Source organism: Sceloporus occidentalis, unplaced genomic scaffold (assembly GCF_023333645.1).
Source record: "Sceloporus occidentalis isolate IW3139 unplaced genomic scaffold, rSceOcc1.0.p SCAF_1, whole genome shotgun sequence".
NCBI lineage: Eukaryota > Metazoa > Chordata > Lepidosauria > Squamata > Phrynosomatidae > Sceloporus > Sceloporus occidentalis.
In genome coordinates this window covers 220523834-220550408 of record NW_028316981.1, presented here as the reverse complement: position 1 = coordinate 220550408, position 26575 = coordinate 220523834, and the positions used below count along the sequence as shown (strand labels likewise).

The 26575-nt window shown below is 43.1% G+C and overlaps 1 protein-coding gene across 2 annotated transcripts in view; it reads right to left on the bottom strand.

Annotated features, from left to right (window-relative positions):
• RAB3D (RAB3D, member RAS oncogene family) overlaps positions 1-26575 on the bottom strand; it is a 49069-nt gene that overhangs the window by 5974 nt on the left and 16520 nt on the right. For both annotated transcript variants that reach the window (XM_089489064.1, XM_089489065.1), the window contains exons 2-3: positions 13051-13278; positions 4338-4456 (exon numbers count right to left, since the gene is read on the bottom strand). In XM_089489064.1, the coding sequence (XP_089345190.1) occupies positions 4338-4456; positions 13051-13278 (347 nt within the window). The remainder of the gene's footprint in view (positions 1-4337; positions 4457-13050; positions 13279-26575) is intronic.

Genomic DNA, 26575 nt, shown 5'->3' with positions numbered 1-26575 from the left:
AAAGCAAACCTATCCTGGGGTTTGCTTGGCAAGATTTGTTCAGAGGAGGTTTGCCATGGCCTTCCACTGAGGATGCTGAGAGAGTATGACTTGTTTGAAGTCACTCAATAGGCAGGGAATCAAATCCTGATCTCCAGAGTACTAGTCCAACACACAAACCACACAAAGCTACATCCCAACCTTCTATCCAAGAAGAATGTCAAATTGTCCTCCATTTTGAGCATGACTGAGAAACATGAATTCATATAGTTTTTTATTACTGTTTTTGGCTTTTAGTTGGTTGTGTCCTCCATTTTTCTTGAATGTCCTACAATGGCGCCCATGGTAGGATCGGGACCTTAGGGCCTCAAAAGTACTTTCTGACCCAGGGCCCCTAAAGGCCTAGCTACGGGCCTGCCCCAAACTGTGCTCTTTAAAGGGACTTTGAACTTGAACTCCCAGAATCCCAGACTATTGGCCAATATGGTTGAGACTTCTGGGAGCTGAAATCCAAAATCTCTTAAAGGGTACGTTTACTGTAAGACCATTTTACCTGGCAGCAAAAATAACGCCTGAGCCTGTGCCTCTAACATCAGTCTTCTCCTGTAGGATTTTTTAACACCTTTGTCTGATGGAGAAACCAGTGACACTTCAAAAAGCTTGCATGATGTATTTTGTGCATTTTGGTTGGCCAATAATGGTATTGCTCTTTTGTGGATTTTGGACTTTCTCGCATTTTGCATCATGGCACGCACAGCGATCTCAAATATGTTTCAGAGGGCAAAAGAAACACTCACAGTTCAGAAATTAATCTAATTTCCAGATCTTCAAAAACTAAACAGACAAACAAAAACACAAAGAGCCACTGGTTTGATTTGTGGCCCCTACACCTCCTGTTCAGGGTAGGGATCCTTTGAAATTCCGGAGATGAGGTCTAGATCAGGATCAGCCACCAGCATGGTGCCAATATCCTTCCAAGTGGCTGTCCCCAGACATTGGCACTCTCTCCCAGGAGAGGTTCAGTTGGCCCCCTATCCTCTCTTTCTGACAGCAGGCAGCCAAAAACCTTTTTATCCCCAACAGATGGCTATCCACTCTCTGTTTAAAAACCTCTATGGAAGGAGACTCCACTCCACTGTCGAACAGCTCTTACTGTTAGGAAGTTCCTCTGCATGTTGAGGTAGAATCTCTTTTCCTGTAGCTTGCATCCACTGTTCCATGTTCTAGCCTCTGGAGCAGCAGAAAAGAAACTTCCTCGCTCCTCAATATGACATCCCTTCAATATTTAAACAGGGCTATCATATCACCTCTTAACCTTCTCTTCTCCGGGCTAAACATCCCCAGCTCCCTAAGTCATTCCTCATAGGGCATTGTTTCCAGACCTTTCACCATTTTAGTTGTCCTCCTTTGGACAAACTCCAGTTTCTCAACATCCAGACCCAGGCCTGCCTTATTCAGAGGTACAGATGCCACTTTTGAGTGCTTGGGTGTAACACAGTAATTTTCTTAGCCACCCAGGATGGACTAATCCCAAGCTTTTTACAAGATCAGCATTAAAGAAAAACTGTGCTTTAAAAAAACTTCCAACAAAGCAATCAACATCAGAAAAGTTGAACATGCTTGTGGTTCATCCTAGGACTTTAGTACATGGGGGAAATGGGGGGGGGGAGCGGCGATTTAAACTAGCATTATCCTGTGAAAATCGCGTTATCGCAGTGCAGGTAAATAACCAGCAACAGATCATTCATGGGATAAGTCCTCTTTAATCATGACATTGTGTGAAAATCTTCACTGTGATCACACAATTTTCATGGGATAATGTCCATTTAAACCCCAATTTTCCCTGTGCGATAAAGTCCCTAGTTATGTCTGCACAAGAATCTCCTGCTCTGCTGATCTCAGGCTTTAGTGCTAAGCAGGAAGGGTGAGAAGCAGTGACTGTGTGAGGGAAATGTGCACATTTGAACCTGCAGTCCAACCTTCCTATGCTCTGTTCAGAGAACTAGTTGAAATGAATGTAGGGGTTAGGCTCAGGTCACTTCACGCAAGTCTGGACAAAATCACCATATAGAATTCCCCAAGCAGGCTCTAAAAAGCAATCTATGGATAATTCTCCTGAAGAGGCCATCCTGAACGAAATCTACTACACCAAACAAGAACAGCAGGAGGAACCTCAGAGTTGTAATATTACAACAGAATAATCTTAGCTTGCTATGTGTACACATGTCACATCAGGTTGCTAGATGTTTCAGGGACCTTGGCATGTGTGTGAGGAGCAGTGGCCTTCTGGAACATCATTGAAACAACTGCAGGGAGACTGGTTTCAGAACACTAGCCCAGTCTAATCTAGTCTGGATGGATGGATGGCACTGGTTCTCCATGATCTCAGGTAAAGATCTTCCCCAGCATTGTCAGCCAAGGCCCTTTCAGTAGAAATATCAAGCCTGAACCTGGGACCTTCTGCATGCAATGGATATGCTCTACCTCTGTGCTTCGGTTCCCCTGACACACTGAGAAAGGATCTTTAGCTGTGAACACTTCCATATAGATCAGGGGTAGGCAACCTTTTTGAGCCGGGGGCTGGGTTGCTGTCCCTCGGAAAACTGGGGGGCCGAAGCTGGGGGGTGGAGCTTCCACCCTCCGGGGGCGGAGCTGCACACGGAGGGTGGAGCTTCCACCCTCTGGGGCGGAGCTGCATGCCAGGACGGAGCTTCCACTATCCGGGGCGGAGCCACATGTCAGGGGCGGAGTTTCCACCCTCCGGGAGCGGAGCCACATAATAATAATAATATTTGCAAGAAGCTACTAGGGCCGGCAATGCCATAACACAGGAAAAATGCATGCACACTGTCTCAACCCAGAAAAGAGCAAGCAAGTCCATGTGGGGGGATTTTGCAAAGAGAATACCAAAGAATAACAACAAAAATAATAATAGCAATATTTGCAAGAATGGAAGCGACTAGGCAAGGCCACAAAACAGCAAAAAATGCATGCCACTGTCTCAACCCAGAAAAGAGCAAGCAAGTCCATGTGGGGGGATTTTGCAAAGAGAATACCAAAGGATAACAACAACAACAATAATAGCAATATTTGCAAGAATGGAAGCGACTAGGCAAGGCCACAAAACAGCAAAAAATGCATGCCACTGTCTCAACCCAGAAAAGAGCAAGCAAGTCCATGTGGGGGGATTTTGCAAAGAGAATACCAAAGGATAACAACAACAATAATAATAGCAATATTTGCAAGAATGGAAGCGACTAGGCAAGGCCACAAAACAGCAAAAAATGCATGCCACTGTCTCAAACCACTTTCTTTCTCTCCCTTCCTTCCTCCCTCCCTCTCACTCCCACCCTCCCTCCCCCTCTCTCTCTATCTTCTCCCCTCCCTCCCTCCCTCTCTCTCTCCTCCCCTCCCTCCCTCTCTTTCCTCTCCCTCCCACCCTTTCTCTCTCTCTCTCTCTCTCTCTCCTCCTCCCCTCCCTCCCTCCCTCCCTCTCTCTCTGCCTCCTCCTCCTTCCCCTCCTGCCCCTCCGTTTATAGGAGGGAGGACGGAGCCAGGAGGGAGGTGGGCGGAGCCAGGAGGGAGGTGGGCGGCACCCATTTGAAGGCCCGGTGCGGCTGCTGGAGCCCCGATTCAGGGCTCCAGAGGCCCGGTGCTGCTGCTGGAGCCCCGTTTCAGGGCTCCGGAGGCCGCATCGGGCCTCCCAGAGGGCCGGTGCTGCTGCTGGAGCCCCGTTTCAGGGCTCCGGAGGCCGCATCGGGCCTCCCAGAGGGCCGGTGCTGCTGCTGGAGCCCCGATTCAGGGCTCCAGAGGCCGCATCGGGCCTCCCAGAGGCCCGGTGCTGCTGCTGGATCCCCGATTCAGGGCTCCAGAGGCCGCATCGGGCCTCCTAATGGGCGGCGCCATTTTGCCCTTCAAAATGGCGGCGAAGTCTCACACAACCTTTATGGTCGCGCGAGACTTCGCCACCATTTTGAAGGGCAAAATGGCGGCCAGAGCAGCCGAAATCGGCAGCGATTTCGGCGGCAGGAGGGACCGGGGGCCGACAGAAAGGCGCCCGCGGGCCGCATCCGGCCCACGAGCCGGAGGTTGCCGACCCCTGATATAGATAAAAAGAACGGCATTTCATAAGACCTGAATCTCATGAAATGGAGGAGACTAGAGTAGAACTTGAGACAAGTTACTTTTGTGAAAGAATAGAGAGGATGTGGGCAATCTTAAAGATAAGGCATTTCACACACTCCATCCAGGCACATCCCAAATTCTGCTCTACAGGAACACCATTTGGAAATCAATTCCCTGATAAATTGAAGCCATAATATCAAGCCCTTTCCAGGATTCTGTGTGGTATCCCTTACCAGTCTTGTACAGCACTGAAAGACTCCTGGTTGGAAATGTCATACATGAGCAAGAAACCCATGGCTCCCCTGTAATAGGCTGTTGTTATAGTCCGATATCGTTCTTGGCCAGCTGTGTCCTGAAAAGGAAAGAGAGACACTGAGCAATAGGAACATTTCCTTTTCAACCAAAGCCATTGTGGAGGAACCATATCACCATTTTGTTTTCCCTGATGTAAAGAAGCATAACAGTTCTGCTGAGACAAAGTAAGGCCCCATACAGACAGGCCAAAATAAAGCTGCTTCGGGCCACTTTGGAGCTATGCTATTTAAATGATGCATGCGCCCTAAGAGTACGGAAGCCACGCCAAAGCCACAATCCAGTCCTAAGGACTGGAGCACAGCTTTTGATGCAGCTTCCGGACTCTTAGGACGCATGCATCATTTAAATAGCATAGCTCCAAAGTGGCCCGAAGCAGCATTATTTTGGCCTGTCTGTATAGGGCCTAAAGATTCATTTAGTTTCTAGTCCGACATCTTTCTTCTCTCACTATATCAGATAATTTTAAATACTGGCTCCAAATTTTCTACCCACTTCTCTGTGAAATCCATGCTAGCCCAGGTTGAGTCCTGCTTCTCTTTTCATTCTATAACCTGACCAATAAGGATGGATGAGAGTTTGTTTTAGTTCATTTTTTTAAAAATTACAGTTTAGCAAAAACTGCAAATAAGTATCTAAAATGGAAAGTACTTGAAGGTTGTTTTTTTCCCAATGGATGAGGAAGATTCATCCAGAACCAATATGCTTTTCTGAAAAAGATCTTTCAGAAATCACCAAAATTTGCAGACTTCATTTTTGGGACAGAAAGAACATAAGTAAAAAATAATTTAAAAAAATCAAATGAGAAAAAGTGAAAATATGAAGTTTTTAAAAATCTGAATATGGGCAAAAGTGAAACTGACCTATTTCCTCATCCTTACAGACCAGTTACACAGTTGCCAGACTGCTCTATGACTTGGGGGGTGTTCCCATTCGCCTATAAAGTGGATCATGATGCGAATTTAGGGGGTATCGTTTCCACTCAAGCGCGAATTAGATCTGCATTGCTCCGGAATCGTTCCCATAGAGATTCGAATCTGAATCGGATTATCTCAAATAATTCGAATTATATGCCTATAAACCGGTTTAAAAAAACAGTAGGTTTTAAAGCGAATTATTTTTGCTCCCGGGACCTGATTTGCGGTATCCAAATGGGAACGACAAGGGTGTCTGATTCGGGAACCTGGAGATGGGAGGAGCAGCGCTCAAGGGGTTGGCTTGGGTGTGTCACCCTCTTTGTTCTCTTTCTGTATCGCCAGCGCCATTTTCTTCAATTCGCCTTTACCTCGGTGGATTGCAACCTCCCCTCTGCTCCTCATTCATAGACCGATGTGTGAGGAGAGCCATTGAACACCATTTTAAACTATTATTTTTTCTTTTTTCGCCTCTGCCTGAGCGCCTGAGCAGCAGATGGGCTTTGCAGTACATGCCTGCTTGATCGCCCCCCAGACAGCCCAGGGAGCAATGGGGGAGGCAAAGGGATTTGGGGGAATGGAGTCTCCTTCCAGAGGAACTATGGGAAGACACAGGAGAGCCTGGACACCCAGGGATCTGAGGGGGGGAATCAAGCTTTCTCTTCTCTCTTCCCCAAAGAGTCTCTCCCCACTGAATCCTGCTGCCTTCTCCTCCTTGATCCGATTTGCCAAGCCTAAGCTTTGGATGCATAGTCTCTACCCACTGAACCCTACTGCCTTCTCGTGCCAATATAATCCGTTTTATCTGCCAAGTGGGAACACCTCCTTGAACATATATGTTCAGCCAGATTCATATTTGAGCTTTTCTATGCCTTCCCAGGAGCTCAGGAACATGCTGGGAGACCCATATTCCAAGGCATCCATCTTCATTTATACAGTGGGCCCTTGGTATCCACTGGGGTTTGGTTCCATAGATACCAAAATCCGTGGATGCACAAGTCCCATTCAATACAATGACAGAGTAAAATGGAGAGAGCCAGCTTAACATAGTGGTGTAAGCATTGCACTATAACTCTGGAGACCAAACTTTGATTCCCAGCTTGGGAATGAAATCCGTTGGGTGACCTTGGGCAAGTCATACTCTCTCATCCTCAGAAGATGGCAATGACAAACCCCCTCTGAAGAAACTTGCAAAAAAAAAAATCCTGTGATAAGCTCACCCTCAGGTTGCTATAAGTTGGAAATGACTTGAAGGCACACAACAACAAAGTAAAGTGGCATGCCTTATATAAAATGGAAAATCAAGATTTGCTTTTTGGGATTTTTATTTATTTGTTTATTTATTGACTATTTTCAAACTGTGGATGGCTAAATCCATGGACAGAGCTAACAGCACATCATTTCCAGTAATTTCAGAGTGGAAAACACGACTCATGTAAAAAGTAGTCATAATAGTGAAGCAAAGGAACATACGGTGTTGACCAAGAGAGATGCAGATTAAGTGATAAGGCCACCTGCAGAGCCCAGATCCAGGAAGGCTGTCATCCTCCACTGCTCTACCTGGTTCCCCTAGACACAATCTCCCCCGAGGTCCACCATCCTGCTGTTGCTGTAGAAACTGGCACTTACCTGCAGGGCCCTAGCATAGGTCACCTTTCATGCAGATAGCAGGCTCCGGGTAGGGTGCCTGAGCTGCGTAATGGCTGACATTTAGCTCTAATTAACATTTAAAGAGGTGGAAAGCTTGATGGAGCATTGAATAAGGAACAGAGAGAAGTGACCTAGAGGTGAGTGGCCTCACAAGTCAGGACTCTGCTTTCAGAAGGGAAGAGAAGACTGAGACTGCACCCACACTGAAAAAACAAACCAGGTTGATACCTCTTTAACTGCCCTGGTTCAATGCTATGGAATTCTGGACACTGTAATTTTGCAAGACATTTAGCCTTCTCTGCCAGAGAGCAGTGGTACCACAACAAACTGCGACTTCCAGAATTCTGAAGCATTGAGCCATGGCAGTTAAAGCAATCTCAAACTGGATTATTTCTACAGCGAGGATGCAGCCCTGAGAGGAGGGGGTGGAAGCCAGGACAGCCAATCTGAACTTTAAAAGTTTACTATGGCCTGATACAGATGGTGCAGAAGTGCCGTCACTGGGCCAAAACTAGGACTGGGGAGCACGCAGCAACCGCACGCTCCCCAGCCCTAGTTTGTATGGACGGCGTCATTTTGGAAGCACGCCGTCCATACAAAGCGCAGGACCATGATGTCACGCACATGCTGCCTCCACACGGACCGGCATGTGTGTAACATCACCGCGACACTGCAGGGCGCTTGGGGCGCCCTTTCAGCATTGTGGGAAAGAGCTCTGAAACAAGAGGTCCATTTGTGCGCGTACATCACTGACGCAACTTCTACATGGCCGTGCCAGAGATACAAAGGAGAAGGGCTGGTCGGCCCCTTTCTCCTCTTTGCTGCGCTTATCGGGGTGTCCGGAGGCATGAAGCCCCATGGACACCTCTTTCCAGGCCATGGAGAAGCGTCATTTTGCCGCTTCTCCGTGGCCTGGAAAAGCGCCAGATTGGGGCCTACGTTCTGTACTGCATTCTGTCCTGGGCCTACAGCTCTTTTTATGCTGCACATTTATATCACTACAATTCCACTTTTAACTTCCACAACAACATCCTATAGTCCTAACTTTAAAAGTTTACTACAGCCCCCTTTACCCTGCAAAGTTAAAGCACTATGATTCTACTTTAATTGCCACGGAAACATCCTACTATGGCATCCTAACTTAAAAAGTTTACTATGGCCCCATTTACACTACACAGTTATACCACCTATCTGTGGTGCGTTACAGACCACCCAAAACGGGCAGTCTCGCGCCGCTGCCGGTTGCTCCGCAAGGGAGCCACAGCAGCCAAACTGCGCAGCTCCCTCACAGAGCAAAAAGAAGCCCAAAATGGTGCTTCTTTCCGCGGCGCGGATATGACACCGCGAGGTGCCAATGGCGCACTCGCAGCGTCATATGCACCGTGCTACGTGTGGACGCAGCGCATCCGCTACGTAAAGATGGCGGGCCCCGTGTGGAACGGGCACTGCCGTTTTGTATGGACTGGGTCCGTATTAGGGTTAGGGGCATCCGGAAGGGCTGCCCCTTTCTAACCCTAATACGGACCCAGTCCGTACTTTATGCCTGTTTGTAACGGGCCTATGATTCCAATTTAATCACCACACCAACTTCCTACGGCATCCTAGGATTTGCAATTTAGAGAAGGATATTTCGGACTCTCAGCCAGAAAGAGTTCTAGTGCCTTGCCAAGCTACAAGCCCCAGGATTCTAGAGGATGCAGCCATGGCACATAAAGTGGAATCATAGTGGAATCACTGCATCGTGTGAAAGGGCCCCATCTCATAGATTCTGGCCTACAGCTGACTGCTTATTACACCACACTCCATACAACAAGGAGTACATAAAGTCCACCATTCAACTTTATGGTTTTGTGGAGTTTTTGTGGATACTGCCCCTAAACTGATGTCATGACACCCGCTCAACCAGATGGCGGGCAGCGTTGTGGTTCTCTGGCGTTTATATGGTGCAAGGTGGAAAGGGCGCCCTTTTGTCATCTTAAAAAGAAGTGGCATTTTGCTGCTTCTTTTTGAGCCAGTAAATAGTTGGATCTGGGCCACAGCGTGTAGTTGCCATGGCCCAAATCCTGTACTCAAAGGGGCGATGTGAAGCAATCCATTCAGGGCTGTTTTGGCCCAGTGTGGAAGAAATGGATGGATGCAACTCAACTGCTACTTCAACTTCAACTCCCAAAGACATTGAATGGTTGAATTTTATCAAATCCCAAAACCAGAAACCTCCCTAAATTCACAGAGACCCCCCTCAAAAGTCACCCTTTCAGACACATGACTGAGAAACCTCCTCCACAGAGATCCAGTTTTTCCCCTCAACACTAAGGATGCTTTCTTTTGTTGATGAGGCAACATAGAGAGTGCCTTGTTGTTGTATGCCTTCAAGTCATTTCTGACTTATGGCGACCCTAAGGCAAACCTATCATGGGGTTTTCTTGGCAAGATTTGTTCATAGGAGGCTGGCCACTGCCTTCCCCTGAGGCTGAGAGAGTGTGACTAGCCCAAGGTCACCCAGTGGGTTTTATGGTCGAGCTGGGAATCAAACCGTTGTTTCCAGGGACATAGTCCAAGAATGCTAGTAGGACATAAATGAAGTTTCTAACGAACAGTAATTGTATAAGCCATTTTAAATATTGCAAGTGATACTTCTGCAGGGAAGGATGGGTAGCTTTTTTCAGATGGATGGAGTACAAGAAACTCTTTTGGAAACTGTATAATAATAGGCAGGACAGAAATGTGATGGGGCCAATACAGGCAGGACAACAACCAACCAATCTACCCACCCACATCCTTTCCCACCTCTCTCATACACATTCATACACAGAGAGACACACACACAGGCACTCTTCACCTATCATTTTGCAAAAGGCAAGCAGGGCAGGTAGGAAAACAGATACAGTTGGCACTCTATATCCATGTATTATTTATCCACCGATTCAAGCATCCATGGTTTGAAAATATTCCAAAAAGATATGAATTACAAAAAGCAAACCTTGCTTTTGCCATTTATATAAGGGGCACCATTTCACCGTGCCATTACATTTAATGGGATGTGAATATCCATGGATTTTGCTATCCATGGGGGGTCCTGGAACCAAACCTCAGTAGATAGCAAGCTGGGTACACATTTAGTCCAGCAAACAATCCCACAGCTTCTGCCACATTCCCATTCCTCCATGATCCTGATTGGAAACAGTGATCTTGATTTACCAGGATGGCAGACCCTGATCACATTTTTCTTGATCATTTAAGCAGTGGAGAAACAGCTATCATTTTTCTTCACTCCTCAGCTCATGGTGGATCAGCTAGGTAATGGATGGGGTTCCCTGGGCCAAGGACGACATGAAGGGTGTGTGTGTTGTGGGTAACCCACCTGTGACCAAAAATGTGCCCTTACAAGAGATCTGACATTTGGAGTATGCTAGATATTGTGCACTTAAATGACCTGTGGGGCAACCAGGTGCCATGACTTGTTGTGTTGCAGAGGCAACATCGGCACTGTGTTCCAGGACAGCAATAGTGACGCACATCATCCTGCAGCATCAGGAGATGCACAACCTCTGTTATTCCCTTTCCTTTTACAATGGCTTCTCTTTTCAGTCCTGTGTTAGTGGCCAATCTTTGCGCAGCTAAACGCCAGCAGTTGGAGACCATTAACACCCATTAGGGAAAAGTGCAGGCCCCTTCATTTGGCACCTCTGAGGACCTCCTGTGCCAGCGTCAGCAGCTGCTGTGTGCAAAAGAGCATTGCATCTGTTTGCACAAGATTATCACATAGCTGCCAGATGGCTTGTTTTCCCATGTCAGCCACTGTTCTGAAACAATGCACCCAGGAAGCCTTTGCTCTTAAGAAAACACATCTGAACAGCAGGTTTCCAGTAGGACCTCACTGAGTCCTGAGAAAAACGTACAAGTCCACTGAGACAGGACTCATGACATGGTTCAGTAGCTAGAGAGTCAGGTCCAGATTCCTAAAGGAAAAGTATGATCGTGTGCACATAATACTGTGGTTAATTCCTACCCATCAAACTCTCTATGATCAGAGGAGAAGAGAATCATATACAGCTCTGTGAACATACAGAAAGGCAAGAGAGACCCCATTTCAGGTCTGGAATTCTCTTCACCAAAAGTCCAAAACCCAAGGAAAGGGTTGGCAGAGTGAAAACTGAGGACAGCAATACTACTCTTAATGGCTGTGTAGAAGAGGAAATTGCAACAGGTGTTATTTGTTACCTTGGTGGCATGAGAAGCAACACTTGCTGAAATTTCCCTCTTCTACACAACCATTAAAGGTACAGTAGCTGTTTCTAGTTTCAGTCTGGTGATATTACCCAAGGAGCTTCCAAAAGGCAGCTTTCTGAGGCTGGAAATGGACAGGATCATTCTGTTTATTAACAGTTAAATGCTTTGTGTGCTTGACTGCAAAATTCTGTAATTTGCTTTGAACTTTCAGCACAGTCTCAAAATCCAAATAAAGAGGAAAGTAGTACTGATGGAAATTTCATTTTCTATCAAAATGATAGATATAAAATATTCAGTTGTTTTAAAGTTTTTTTAAAAAAAGAATATGAAATATAATTTATGAAATAAACAAAGTTTGCAACTTAACTAATAGCACTGCAAACCATTCACACAATATACTGTATATAATCATGCCTACAAAGTTAATGTCTACTTGAATCAAATGTATTATTCCATATACAACTAAGGGTTATCAGGACTTCTCTATTTTGGATCTACTGGTTACTCTGCATAACAAATAAAAGTGAACCAGGTTTCTGTAAACTGATCTGTGTCTGTGCCTTCGTTCAATTCCTTCACACTTTGTGTTAATTTTTCTCATAGAGCTGTGTCCCTTACTTTGAATACCATGAAGTGATGTTCATTATTTCCTGATTTCCAGTGCTGTGCTGTTAATCATCGACTCTAGCAGCTAAAAGTAAAAATTAGGTTTTATGTGATAACCCAGTATTAGAATCAGAGAAAATGATTCTCTCTGTCCCAACATCATCACAAACATGGTTGGTGGGGATACGAGAGAGGGCCTTCTCAGTGGCTGCCCCTAGACTCTGGAACTCCCTGATCTCCCAGGGAGATCACAACAGCTCCCTCCTTGATTGCCTTCCGCCAGCAGGTGAAGACCTACCTGTTCACACAGGCATTTAGGGAATTACTATAAGGACAGGCTGGGATGTTCGATATTGGACCAGTTTAAAAATTCTTTTCAATGTACCTTTTATTTTATTGTACTATTTTTTCTTTTAAAATACTGTGAAGCCGCTCTGAGTCCCAGTCCTGGAAAAAGAGCGGGATACAAATAAATAAATAAATAAATGTCCAGAGCTCTTGGTTTGAGCCCAGGAAAAACTAAATTGAAATAGAGCAGATATCAGTCTAAGGTGATTTTGAAGATCCTTTCCTGACACAGTAAATCAAAGCACAATAATATGCAAGGCAGCAAAGTAAGACGCACATTGCATCCTAGCCCAATAAGAACAGTCAAGTTTAAAAAAATGGAGGCAAGACCAACTTTGTGGCTCTGCAGCCACTGTTCATATTACCCACCTATTCATAGCTGACAAGGCACACCCTAAGAATGTGGAGTCTTCCAGATGTTGTTGGACTGCAACTCCCATTGTCCCTCATCACTGGCTGTTCTGGCTAGGATAGCTGGAAATAGGGAGTCCAATGTCATGTGGAGGGCCACATACTGCCCATTTCTGGTTAAGAATTATACAGCTTTGTTCAGGGATTTCACATGTACAAATCCTTGCAAGAGTCACAACACCTGACACAGTAGACTCTCACCATTAACTCTTCTGCAAGGCAACCCATCTGCATTCTAGTTCATTTATTAGTTCAAGAAGTGCAAATTAGGGCAGTTCATATTAAAATGCAAATCAAATCACTTTCTCCCCTTCCCTGTCTGTGGGTGATTCCTGTCTTTGTGGCTCTACAGCCACTGTTTATATCAACTACTCATTCACTTTATAGCTGACAATGCACACCTTAAGAATATCGAATCCTCCAGATGTTGTTGTAGCCCCACCAGGTTCTGGCCTCAACTCCAAGCCCTTCTTACCCAAATCTGCAGCTTGACTCTTTTTTCATTCCTGTAGACAGTCTTGACCTTGAAGTCAATGCCCACAGTGCTAACAAAAGCTGACGTGAAGGAGTCATCTGCGTATCGGAACAGGAATGATGTCTTGCCTACGCTGCTGTTGCCGATGATCAGCAGCTTAAACATGTAGTCAAAGTTCTGGTCAGCAGCATCCTTGGGTGTCTGCCGGGTATCGTTTGCTGAAGCCATCTGTAAGATTAGAGGGAACCAGGTTTTTTTTTATTAGTACACTGTGTAGACCAGAATCCTCACATGTTGCAGAGCTTGCAGATGGATCCCAACCCAGAGGAAGAAGTACTGGAGTTAAGCATTTCCATGGGCTCAGAGTTTGATAACAGTGTTCATTCCACGTGTGACACTGTAGTCACTTTACATTAGACACCCAAGAAAATTTGAGGCAGTGTGAGGAAATTTTCATTATGCATACAGAACGACTTTAGAAAGTAATGGACCCACTGTTGTTGCCTTGGCTTGAGCCTCTCCTCTCCAATGTTTAAGCCAGCAGAACTCACACACCACAAAACTGAGGCGTCACATCAAACGGAATAAACTTTGATCACAGGGCCAATTTTGTTTATTCTCAACCTAAATAATATATCTATAAATTGATACCCATATGGGTACTATTGTCCATCAAAACTCAGTCAAATGACAAATATATATATATATCCCCTCTGTTGGAGATGTACAGTATCACTGCAGAAAGGCCATATTTACATATGTGGTGGTTACATCTCATTACTTGCCCATTTTGGAACTGAGTATTCAATGAAATTTCCAAGACAGCGAGGTAAAAATTAGCATCTCACCCAAACCTAGCTCTCCTACACATTTTCCCGAAAGACAATAAAGGGCTTTCATATAAAGAAATTCATAGGTCAATTTTGCTTAGCAGGCAGACTGATAATACTTAGGCATTGGAAGGACTTTGAGAATCATGATATATAGCAGGTTAAACAAATGATGGCGGGGTTTAGGCCTTATGGCACATTATTAAAGGTTTGAGAAATAATAAGACAATTCATTTTGTGACGCTTGGTGCCCTATTATTGAATGCTGCAATTTAAAAAGTGACCTATCTAGGGTTGCCATAATTTGCTGCCACCAAACTGGGACAAAACTTAGAAAAATGTAGGACAAAATTTGTCCAAAATGTAGGACATTCATTTTTAATATTTATTTTATTTGATAATTACATTATATACAAACACAATATTTCCAACAGATTGGCTACATAGTTTTTCGTGCTTTCCTTGTGTTCTTCTTATAGTTACATTCCGTTATAACCAAGTTTTTCCCCATTTTAAATTCAAACCACCCTAACTCACCTAGACCCTTCCTATCTAACCTCTCTATTATATTCTTTCTTCGTTTGGCCCGAAATTGAGCTATTTTTATCTGTATTCTTTTTCGCTCTGTTCTAAGAATGGTATACCAATTTTAAAGAACAAATCTGTAAGTGATCAAATGTATATATAATTATATACAACCATTTTTCGTGTCTGTGTACTTAGATGTGCATCAAATAACACCTTTAGGTCTATTTTATCTTCGTCATCCTATCCTGAATGCTTGGTACCTTAAGAGTATACAAGAATTTAATATAATCAATTTATCTTTAACATTTCTGGATTCTAAATAACAGATATATAGTTTGTATGACTTGAAATTTGTAACAACCATACGAGTTATTGATTAATGTTATTATTGTCATACATTATAGTAAAATAAAAGAAACACAAAAGAGAGACCGGTATTTCCAAATTTGTGAGAATATTACAACTTCAATACCAAGGCGTATTTGAGCGTCTGAGTTGAGTATCTTAACGACTCTGCGTAATTACTTTGTCTATGTGTATATGCTTGTAATTCTATTTCCAATATTCTGCGCAGAAGGTTTTGAACATCTCCCAATCTTTGTCCACAACTTTGAACCATTTTCCATTCATGTAGTTTGTTAATCTATCAAGTTCTATCATGTCTAAACTTTTTCTTAACCATTCATCTGTCAGTGGCATATCCTTTTCTTTCCATTTTTTTGCATACACCATCCTGGCAGCTGTTATTAAATGTAATATTATCCTAATGTGTTTCCTCTCTTCTTTTCCCTCAATCATGTTTAGTAGGAAACTTTCTGGATTAAATTTCATATTAATGTGGAGTATTTTCTGGATCAGATTAAGAATCTTTTTCCAAAAAGAGTTTGCTTTAGGACAGGTCCACCAGATGTGATAAAAGGTTCCTTGATTTTTGTGAAATTTCCAACAATTCTCTTCTAATTCCTTTTTCATTTTAGCTATTTTATTAGGAGAGAGGTACCATCGGTGAAACATTTTGAGCAAATTTTCTTTCATGTCCATTGATAAGGTCAATTTTCAATCTTGGCCCTAAGCTCTCTCCCATGTTTCTAACAATATAGTGTGTCCGAAATTTTTGGCCCATTTAATGGTACACTCTTTAACTGATTCGTTTTCCATTTCTCTTTTCAGTAATAGATAATATAATTTAGGTATGGTAGATTTTCCTGATTTAAGTAAGATTTCATCTAATTCATTTTTGTTTGTTTGTGATACCTTCTAATGTTAAATCTATTTTGAATCTTTGATTTGTCTATATGGGAACCAGGAGCATTTATATCCAATATCTTCTAACATTTTATTTGTTTTTAGAGTTGGTATTTTATTTTCCGATACAATAAGGTCCAAATATGGTAGTGGGGTTTTTGTATCTGATGTAATTTTGATTTTCCAGGCTTCTTGCGGGGAAGTCCAACATGGTATTTCTCTATAATATTTTGATTTAATTTTATTCCAAACTGATAGTAATGAATTCCTAATATTGGCGGGTTATAGACCGCTGCCGTTTGCTCCGTAAGGGAGCCGTCGCAGCCACACCGCGCGGCTCCCTTGCGGAGCAAAAAAGAAGCTCCAAAATGGAGCTTCTTTCTGCGGCGCCCTAATGATGTTGTGAGGCGCCTGGGGTGGACTCGCGACGTCATAGACGCCGCGCGACGTCCGGACGCACAGCGTCCGATACGTAAAGATGGCGGCGCCCGTATGAGCAGGGCGCCGCCATCTTGTACATATTCTATACGTATTAGGGTTAGGGGGGTGCGGAAGCACCGCCCCTTCCTAATCCTAGTACGTATAGAATACGTACTAAATGGCAGTGTGTAACCCGCCATAGTGATCTTTAAATTGACGATTAACTTCTGCTCTTCTATACCAAAGATATCCATGCCATCCGTATATATTGTTGAAACCTTCAAGATTTAGCAGTTGTGTGTCGTTGAGACTGATCCAAGCAGATAACCAGGTAAGTGCACTTGCGTAATAATACATTTTTAAATCAGGGATTCCGAAACCGCCTCTCTCTTTTGCATCTTTCATTATCTTCCACTTTATTCTTGGGTTTTTCTCTGCCCACACAAATTTTGAGATTTCAGTTTCCCATAATTTAAATATTCTTTCGTTTTGTATTATTGGTAAATTTTGAAATAAAAACATAAATTTTGGTAAAATTGACATTTAAATTGCGGCAATTCTGCCCTTTAAGGATAAGTTTAAGTTTCCCCATTTGTGTAATTCTTCTTTTATTTTTTTCCAAATTGCAGTATAATTGTTATCAAATAATTCAGAATTCTTTCTAGATAATACAATTCTGAGATATTTCGTTTTGTTAGATATTTGGCAGCCCGATTCCTTTTTGACAGACTCTATATCTTTTTTTGGTATATTCATTGTTAAGATGTGGGATTTTGCTTTATTAATTTTTAGGCCTGCGTATTTACCATATTCTTGGATTTCTGCCAACACTTTCTGTATATTTTCGATAGGGATGCCCAGGCCAAGGTGTTGTTTTCTGTGGGATTTTTTGTGATTAATGTCTCTTCACTTCTATATTTTTCATAACTGTGTTCTTCTGTATGTTTTGTGGTTAAGCTGCTTATTAAAAAATGAAACCAGTGAGGCTTCAAGCATTCAAAGTGGTTGATGTGGAATAACATCAACTGTAACCTGCCTGGGAACAGTAGAAAAGGAGACTGCTGGCAATAAAATAGCACCTAATGGAGCAACCTAGTCCGGCTATTGGCCATTAGTTCCTGCAAGGGAGTGTGTCCACACCCAGTGCCTCCAATTATCCCTTGTGCCTACAATCCAGACTGCTGTGTATCAGATTGTGTTATCATTCCTTGTTGAGGTTTCATATAGATGTTGAATAACATCGGGGACAGGATGGCGCCCTGAGGGACACCACAATTAAGCTCTGTTTTTGAAGAGCAAGTGTCCCCGAGCATCACCCTCTGGAATCTACCTGAGAGGAAGGAACAGAACCACTGCAAAGCCGTGCCTCCAATTCCTAACTCTCTCAGGCGTTCCAAGAGAATGTTGTGGTCTATTGTGTCAAATGCCGCTAAGAGGTCTAATAGCACCAGCAGGGCCCTCTGTCAATGCTTAGACGAAGGTCATCAGTTAAGGCAACCATGGAACACACATGCTTACTTCGTCCAGTGGCCTGTTATCTTCAGGCTTTGGTCTGAGCCACTATTCTGCTCTTTTTGTGCTCTGCACTCCATCTATTTCTGTTATTGTTCTGAGAGTGGTGCTCTCAAACCTCATGGTTTAGAGTTGTTCCTGTTTTCTGTGGGTCCTTCTTCAGGATAGGTAGCTATAACCCCTTGATCCAACCTTCAAACTCTGCTATTCCTTTTCAGCTTTCCATTTCAGTTAGCTCTGTATGCTGGACATTAGAATGAGTTACTCTTGTATGAATGTTCTTTCATACTTCTTCCAAATAAAAGTCCTTTTAGTTCACCCATGCCTGTAGTCTTAACAGCTAGTACTGGTATAAAGTGGTACTTCTGGTCCTAAGGTTACCCCCATCTCACAAGCCAAGCCAACATCCCCCAATATATTAAAGATAGACTGCTATGCATGGTGGAGGATCTCCAAGCCTCAAACCTTTGTAGCATTCTTTGCTGTTGGCTATGTTGCCAAGGGTTGATGAGAGTTACAGTCCAAAAACATCTGGAGAGCCACATAACTTCTACTTCTGTGTCAGAGCATGGAGATACTCATTCTAGTCAAAAACATCTGGTTTTCCTAGAAAGAAAACTAGAAAAACTTTTGTATGCTAACATAACAAAATTAAAACATATTTCTGTTGTTTCAAATAGTTCACACTTTAACATATTCATATTTGATCTACTTTATAGAGAAGCAAATATAATTTTATAAGAGGGCAGACAGCTGTCAGAAACTAGATTAACTATTCATCAAGAGGGATTTTCCCACAGAAAGCATTAATTCTAGCTCCCCAACCACTAGGCTGCACCACTTAATTCAGCTTTTACAAACTGAATGCATGAGCTTTTAAAAAAATTATCTCTGCCTTTCTCTATTTTTATTTCCTGTTTTCCAAGCAGTAGTGAGAGTATCAAAGACTCAATTCATAGTTCTTTTTATTTACAAAGGGATCTTCTCCATTATTGTTTCATCCCAGTACACCTGTATCTAACGTGAATCATTCTACTTCTCATTCAGGAGTCATTCCAGTAAACCTGGAGATAGGTCCCACTGCAGAAACATGCTCAAGACTGTGCTGTTAATATGTAATGTAACAATTTCCTCTTCTATTACAGATTAAGTCTCTTATCCAGAATCCCAAAATCTAAAACACTCCAAAATCAAACCTGGACCACATGGATGGCTGAGATAGTGACAAACAGTGTGTGATTCAATGTACACAAACTTTATTTCATGCACAAAATTATTAAAATATTTTGTACAAAAGGACCTTCAGGCTATGTGTATAAAGTGTCTATGAAACAGAAATGAATGCAATGTTTAGAGTTGGGTCCCATCTCCAAGATATCTCATTATGTATATGCAAATATTCCAAAATCTGAAACCAAAGACACTGCTTATACAAGCATTTCGGATTAGGGATGCTCATCCTGTACCACAATAAGACTGAAACAAATCTGCAATCAATAATTGAGCACCATATCTTTATTCAGGACACCTTTTTTTCCCCTCTTTAACCCTTTTCCTCTTAAACATCCAGCTGAGCTGTGTAAGAAAAGCTTGTACAGTGCGTTGCAAATTTTGGGTCTAGTAAAGATATTGTTTTGTTGCAATCAGTCCTTCATCTTGGAGATACATGACTACATCTTCCTATTCTTATATCCTTAGACATATACAAACAAGCACACATTTCCTCTGAAGCGTGTGTGTACATGCTTATGAAGATGAGCAAGCCCATTGCAACAGCCGGTGGTGTCAAAAGCAGCCTTTCTTCCTCTTCCGTACAAAAACAGTTCAGGGTGTCTGGAGGAAAAAAAGGCAGGAGGCCTCACAGCTACCTGGTCTTTCTGGCAAAGCTTCCATTCCCAACCACATCCATGTTCCCTCCCCAGGTGTGTTCTTGAAGGTGAGAAAACTGTCAAAAACAGTCACTTCTGTCTCTTCTTTTGTGAAAGGGAATGGGTGCCAAGGGATCTACATGACCTTTCTGGACACATCCTAGTTAGCAAATAATTCTGTTTGATTTTGAAAATCCACCTAGGAGAGGTCCCACCCCAGCATGACTCTTAGGGCACAGGATGAAGACAACCCAGTTGAGGAACCACTGAAGAAATATTTACAAAAGGGAAATTAATTGCTACAACACCAGTGATTACATTTTTCTTAGGCAGGAAACTTTGCTTCATGGAATTCAGTTGCTGACTTTAGCTACACAGAAGACTTATATAAAGGAGATAAAAAAAATAAAAGATACACAACAAGAGAAATTGGCTGCAACAAGAGAAATTGGTAAAAATAGATCACCAGGAACAGATGACATTCCAATTGAATTGCTTGTTAACCAATATATATGAACAAATATAGAAAACAAAATGATAGTCAACAGCCTGGAAAGGATCAATATACATCCGCACCCACAAAAAAGAAGACAGAAAAGACTGTAGCAACTACAGAACCATAGCATTAATTTCCCATGCAAGCAAAATTAAGCTCAATATTTTACAACATAGACTCCAACCATACAGGGAAAGAAAAATTCCTGAACTGCAAACAGGGTTCAGAAAGGAAGAGGCACTAGGGACCACGCTGCAAACATATGATGGCTAATGGAACATTAGTACAGTATATGCTTTATAGACTATAGCAAAGCATTTGACTACACAGATCATGAAAGGCTATGGAAGACTACATCTGATCATCCTGATGAGAAATCTGCACTTAGCACAAAAGGCTACCATTTGAATATAATATGGAGAAAATAGAATGGATCCCAATTAGCAAAGGGGTCAGGCAAGGCTGCATTTCTATCACCCTACTTGTTCAACTTGTATGAAGAAAATATCATATGAAGAACAGGCTTGGACACAGAAGAAGGAGGAGTGAAGACAGGAGGAAGGAATATCAGCAATCTAAGATCACACTATACTACTAGCAGAAAACATCACAGGCTTGAAACAACAACTAAGGAAGGTCAAGGAAGAAAGGGCAAAGGCAGGCTTACTTCTGAACATAAAGAAAATAAAAATAATGACCATGGAGGATCTACATAAATTCAGCCTAGACCAATGGTTCTCAACCTTCCTAATGCCGCGACCCTTTAATACAGGTCTTCATGTTGTGATGACACCCAACCATAAAATGATTTTCGTTGCTACATGCAAATATGTGTTTTCCGATGGTCTTAGGCGACCTCTGTGAAAGGGTCATTCGACCCCCAAAGGGGTCGCAACCCACAGGTTGGGAACCGCTGACCTAGACAATGAGGAAAATGAAACAGTAAAAGAGTTCCTGCACCTTGGATCAATCACTGATCAGAATGGAAACTACAGTCAAGAAATAAGAAGAAGTGGAATGAGAAAGGCAGCTATGAAAGAACTAGACAAGATCCTAAAGAGCAAAGATATACAACTGACTTGTCCAATCCATTGTAATCCCCATCACCATGTATGGAAGTGAGAGCCATAAAGTGAAGAAAGCAGATAATAAGAAAATCAACTCATCCATATTTGCAGGTTTGATATTTGCAGATTTGATTATTCACAGATTTGATTAATATGTTCTCTCTAGGAATATCTAGGTCCTCCAGTGCAACTCTGTGGTCAACTTTAAGTAAAAGTTTCACTGAAAGAACTAGAGATTCCTAGATAGAATACTCTACTAGGCATTTGTAGCTCCTCCAGTGCACTTCTATGGTCAGTGTCTGTTGGACGTTGACTATAGAATCATAGAATCGTAGAGTTGGAAGACACCGCAAGGGCCATCCAGTCCAACCCCCTGCCATGCAGGAAATCACAATCAAAGCATCCCCGACAGATGGCCATCCAGCCGCTGTTTGAAGACCTCTAAGGAAGTAGACTCCACTACACTCCAAGGGAGTTTGTTCCAATGTCGAACAGCCCTGACAGTCAGGAAGTTCCTCCTAATGTTGAGGTGGAATCTCTTTTCCTGTAGTTTGCATCCACTGTTCCACATTCTAGTCTCTTGAGCAGCAGAAAACAAGCTTGCTCCCTCCTCAATATGACATCCCTTCAAATATTTAAACAGGGCTATCATATCACCTCTTAACCTTCTCTTCTCCAGGTTAAACAGAGTTGCACTGCAGGAACTAGAGATTCCTAGAGAGCTATCCTCTCAGGTAAAAACATGGTGTTTTTGTTATTTGTGGTTTTTCCATATTCACGGGGGTCTTGTGCCCCCAACCCTTGCGAATATGGAGGGACAAGGGTATTTGAGATCTGGTCCTGGAGAAGAGTGCTGAGGATACTGTGGGCAGCCAAAAATGGGTCCTTGAACAGATCAAGCTTGAACTTTCCCTAGAAGCCAAGATGACCAAATCGAGGCTGTCACAGTTTGGCCACATCATGAGAAGGCAGGAGTCATTAGAAAAGACAATAATGATAGGAAAAATAGAGGGCAGAAGAGAGGAAGATTGATGGACTCAATTAGAGAGGTCACGGGCATGAATGTGCAAGAACTAAACAGAGCAGTGGACAGATTGTCCGTCATCAGGCAGCTCAACTACTAGGGCCACAGACAATAGGGCAACATGGTCATTGACTACAAAATCTGCCCAAGGAAACCATTCAGTTACGGAAGAGAAAGTAAACAGATGTATGTGGAAGGATATCTATGGAGTGAGAACTAGCCCTACTCTTGGTGATCCCAGTTTGTAGTGTGAGAGGCAGGTTCCTCTCCATCTCTATCAACTATGTCCCAGGTGGCAGCTCATTCGTTTTGTCCTATAAAACAAAATGAAAACCTACTGAAAAGCAAGCCATCATTCAGCTCCATAGTCCTGACTTCAACTTGGTTTTCACCAGGAAAGCCCATAAACAGGCCTTTACCACAGAGATATATTTGGCAAAACCTTGAAGTATTAACTGTTAAGGAAATCACTAGCTGCCAATGTATTTTATATAAACAAACCAGAGGACAGTTTTACATAACTGCCAGAGTAACAATCTCTGAATTTTAATTTCAATTACATGTATGGAGTTTATCAACTCTACTGGTTTGGTTTGAGCTTTACATAGTGGTTCTTACAGAATGCACAAGGCCAATTTGGGAAGATTATAGGGAGAAGGTACAAGCTCTTCTTTGTTCCCTTCTCTTCAGTTTACATTGATTGATGTTAGACTTGGGAAACTAGTTGCAAAACAAATGCATGGTGAGTATTCTAGGAAGCACCAGTGAAGCAGTGGCCAATACAGGGGAAATGAGTCTGTTGTAATTTTGCACAGATTGCTAGGAGTCAGTGGAAACCACTCTAGACACTCTGTGTAAAGACAGGAGACTATTCTATTCTGATCATCAAGAGAAAAAAAGGTGGAAAATCCTGTATTTTTGCAAGTACTTTCTGTTAAGGTTCTTTTCTACTTGTACTTGTATGGTCTTATGATGCTGCTGTAGTGTATGCCACCTGGCCCATTTAGCAAAAGACAATAAAACACTCACACAGTCGACACAGGTGAGTAGAAACTCCATGTGGTTTCTTACTCCATGAGTAAACAGTTTGGCAAAGGAGGGACAGGGTGTTGTGGCCCTGTCCCTCTCTATCCCCATTACTGAAGCCAAGGAGGCTGGCAGATTACAGTAATTGCCGGAGGGTGTTGGAAGAAGACAGGATTTCCCCATCTTTTCTTTGCCAACATATAACAAGCTAGTAAAAAAAAAAGTAGGCTCGTAACTGAGTGGATTATTTATAAGGCTGATTTAATTTACAAAACATATTTTGGGTTGGCCAACTTTCATTGAATTTTAATGATGCACATACAGTACATGCATGAGTCAGACAGGCACACACACAGAGACTTCACTTGGCCCTTCCCTTCTTGACAGACTACCCATAGCAAAGACTGTAACCCAACCAGCCTGGCTGGTTTGGCTCTCTGTGGCAAAGAGCCCTTTCGGAGAACCCACCTTTCCAGTTACTCAAGCCCAGTGACAAACCAGTCCTACTGATTTCTGCATTGCCGAACAAAATCAATCCTAGTATGTGTGTGTATGTCCCTACAAATCGCCTGTGGGCTTATGGTGACCCAATGCATTTGATACCATGGATCATGGGGAAATTCCATTGCAGAATTCTCCATCAAGTCATCTCTTTCTCTCTGTCACTACACTTGATCCTCCCACTCACAACAAGATTTCATTTGGAACTGTTTTATGTTAAATAAATGTTCTAAGTGCGGTGAAAATAACCAGTCAAAGTGAAAGACAGTTAATCAGCTCACATTTTCATTGGCTGACAATGATATTCAAAAAAAACCAGTATGGTGTAGGGGTTTGAGCATTGGACTATGACTCTGGAGACCAGGGTTCGATTCCCAGCTTGGCCCTGAAACCCACTGGGTGACCTGGGGCAAATCACAAGTTCTCAGCCTCAGGGGAAAGGCAATGGCAAACCTCCTGTGGACAGATTTTGCCAAAAAATCCCATGCTAGGTTCACCTTAGAGTTGCCACAGTGACTTCAAGGCACACAACAACAACAAACAAGGCACATACTGGTTTCCTACTAAATTACCTCCAGACATAGCGCAAGAATCCTTGCACATGTTTTTTATGCAAGAGCATATCTTTGGCATCTACAGTTAAAAACAGCCAGCAAAGACCTTGTGAAGGGAAAAACAGGGCAAGCCCAGTTGGAGCCAGAAGATCACAGCTCAGTAGATGCTGTAGAAGGAACCAAGAGAGGGGGATACTGAATGAGGTTTGTCTCTGACAGAAGGCAGGTGGGGAAATGATGACAGATGTGGTGCAGACCACCTCAAAGGGGTGGCCTGTTGGCAGCCTGATTCCCTCTGGAGGGAAGCCGTAGCCGCCAAACCACACAGCTTCCCTCCGGAGTAAAAAGAACCCGGAAAAACGCACTCGTGACGTAAGCGCCGTGTGGAGCTGTGCAAACGCTGCACGGTGCTTACATCACAATGGCTCCGCCTGTGTACACAGGACACCGCCATTGTTACACCGCCACTCCATACTAGGGTTAGGGACCGTGTAGTTGCCGCGTGGTCCCTAACCCTAGTATTGCTGCCACCACGCCACAAAGGGCCCGTCTGTATCGGGCCTTAGAGATAGGGAAAGGATTGTAATAGAGGCAGGACAATCATCCAGAGAAAAAGACTGACTACGGTTTTGGGAAGCTGCGAATGATTGCGTAATTTAGGGTTTAAAGTGTTTTCTAAGTGTGTCTTAATAAACTTCCATTTACAGTCAGCCCTCTATATCCACAGATTCTTTATCCATGGATTCAATTATCCATGGTTTTAAAATATTCAAAAAATATATGAATACCAAAAAGCAAACCTTGATTTTGCCATTTCATATAAGCGTCACCATATATTGGGAAAGGAACACCCACAGATTTTGGTATCCATAGGGGGTCCTGGAACTAAATCCCAGTTAATACTGTACCCAAGTGCCCAACCCAGGAAGGGATTAAGAGGGACAAGGTGAGTGACAGAAGCCTTGGCTTGGAACTATACAGCCAGCCTGGAAAGGGGATCCATCACAGATGTCTTCCCAAGACTCCAGAGATCTAGTTGGATCACAAGTCTGGTTTCTCTACCATGCATCTTCCCACTTTCTAAATAGATCAGCACTGGTAGAGAAACTATGGATGGATACATACTTCCTTAATAGTGGGACTATGTGTTACCTGGAGGAGGCTTCCTCAGATGAGGAAGTGGAGAGCCAAGATAATATGCTCCAGTTGGAGCCAGAGAAGACTGTTAGTCCTACCCTGGGAGTGGCAGAAATGGAGCCCAGACTGACATACACGTTTCTGGTAAATCACAAAGATTGAAATGTCAATTTCATAGAAACAGGAAATGTGCTGCTAATTTGGCCAGCTATGGTGATTTCCAACAAGCCATCAGTTGGCACAACAAAGGCCATTCCTATGTTGCTAATAACAGTTCCAATACTCCATTACCTGGCATTTCTCACTCTGTGAAACTCTGAATATCAGCATTTACCTTAGTTTATTCCTTCTGTAATTTCCAGAATACCATGCTCTATACTGCATTTCACAGTTAGGCCATGGACTGCCTTCACCACGTCCCTGCTTTTGCTGACTTTCTATGTATGACCCTGGACCCATTGGACTACAGATGTCCTCACCTGGGCACTTGCCACCATTAAACAGGACAGGTAGTCCATTCCAATCAGATCTCCAGCTGGAAGATCCAGCAGGAATCCTGAGCATCCCAGAGAAACCAAGCTTAAAGATTATGTGGCCATGTTCTAGAAGAGTTTATTCCTGACATTTTGCCAGCATCTGTGGCTGGCATCTTCAGAGAATGCTAACTTGGAAGAGAGTGGGGGGATACACACACACACACACACACACACACACACACACACACACACACACACACTGTGTGACCCTGGGTGAGGAAGAACTGGCAAATCTAATATCGGAGCCATCAGCAATAATCTTTGAGAACACCTGGAGAACAGGAGAAGTCCCAGCAGACTGGAGGAGGGCAAATGTTGTCCCCATCTTTAAAAGGAAGGGGGGGAAGAAGATCCCAACAATTATCGTCCAGTTAGTCTGACATCAATACCAGGAAAGATTCTGGAGCAGATCATTAAACAGAGAGTCTGTGAACATATAGAAGGCAATGCAGTAATCACAAAAAGTCAACATGGGTTTCAGAGAAACAAGTCATGCCAGACAAATCTAATCTCTTTTTTTGATCAAATTACCAGCTTCTTAGATGAAGGGAATGCTGTGGATATAGTATATCTTGATTTCAGTAAGGCTTTTGACAGGGTTCCCCATGACATTCTTGCAAACAAGCTAGTGAAACGTGGGCTAGACAGTGTAACTGTTACATGGATTAGTAATTGGTTGATTGGCTGAACCCAAAAGGTGCTCCTTTTCATCCTGGAGAGAAGTGACCACTGGGGTCCCACAGGGCTCTGTCCTGGGGCCAGTGTTATTCAACATCTTTAT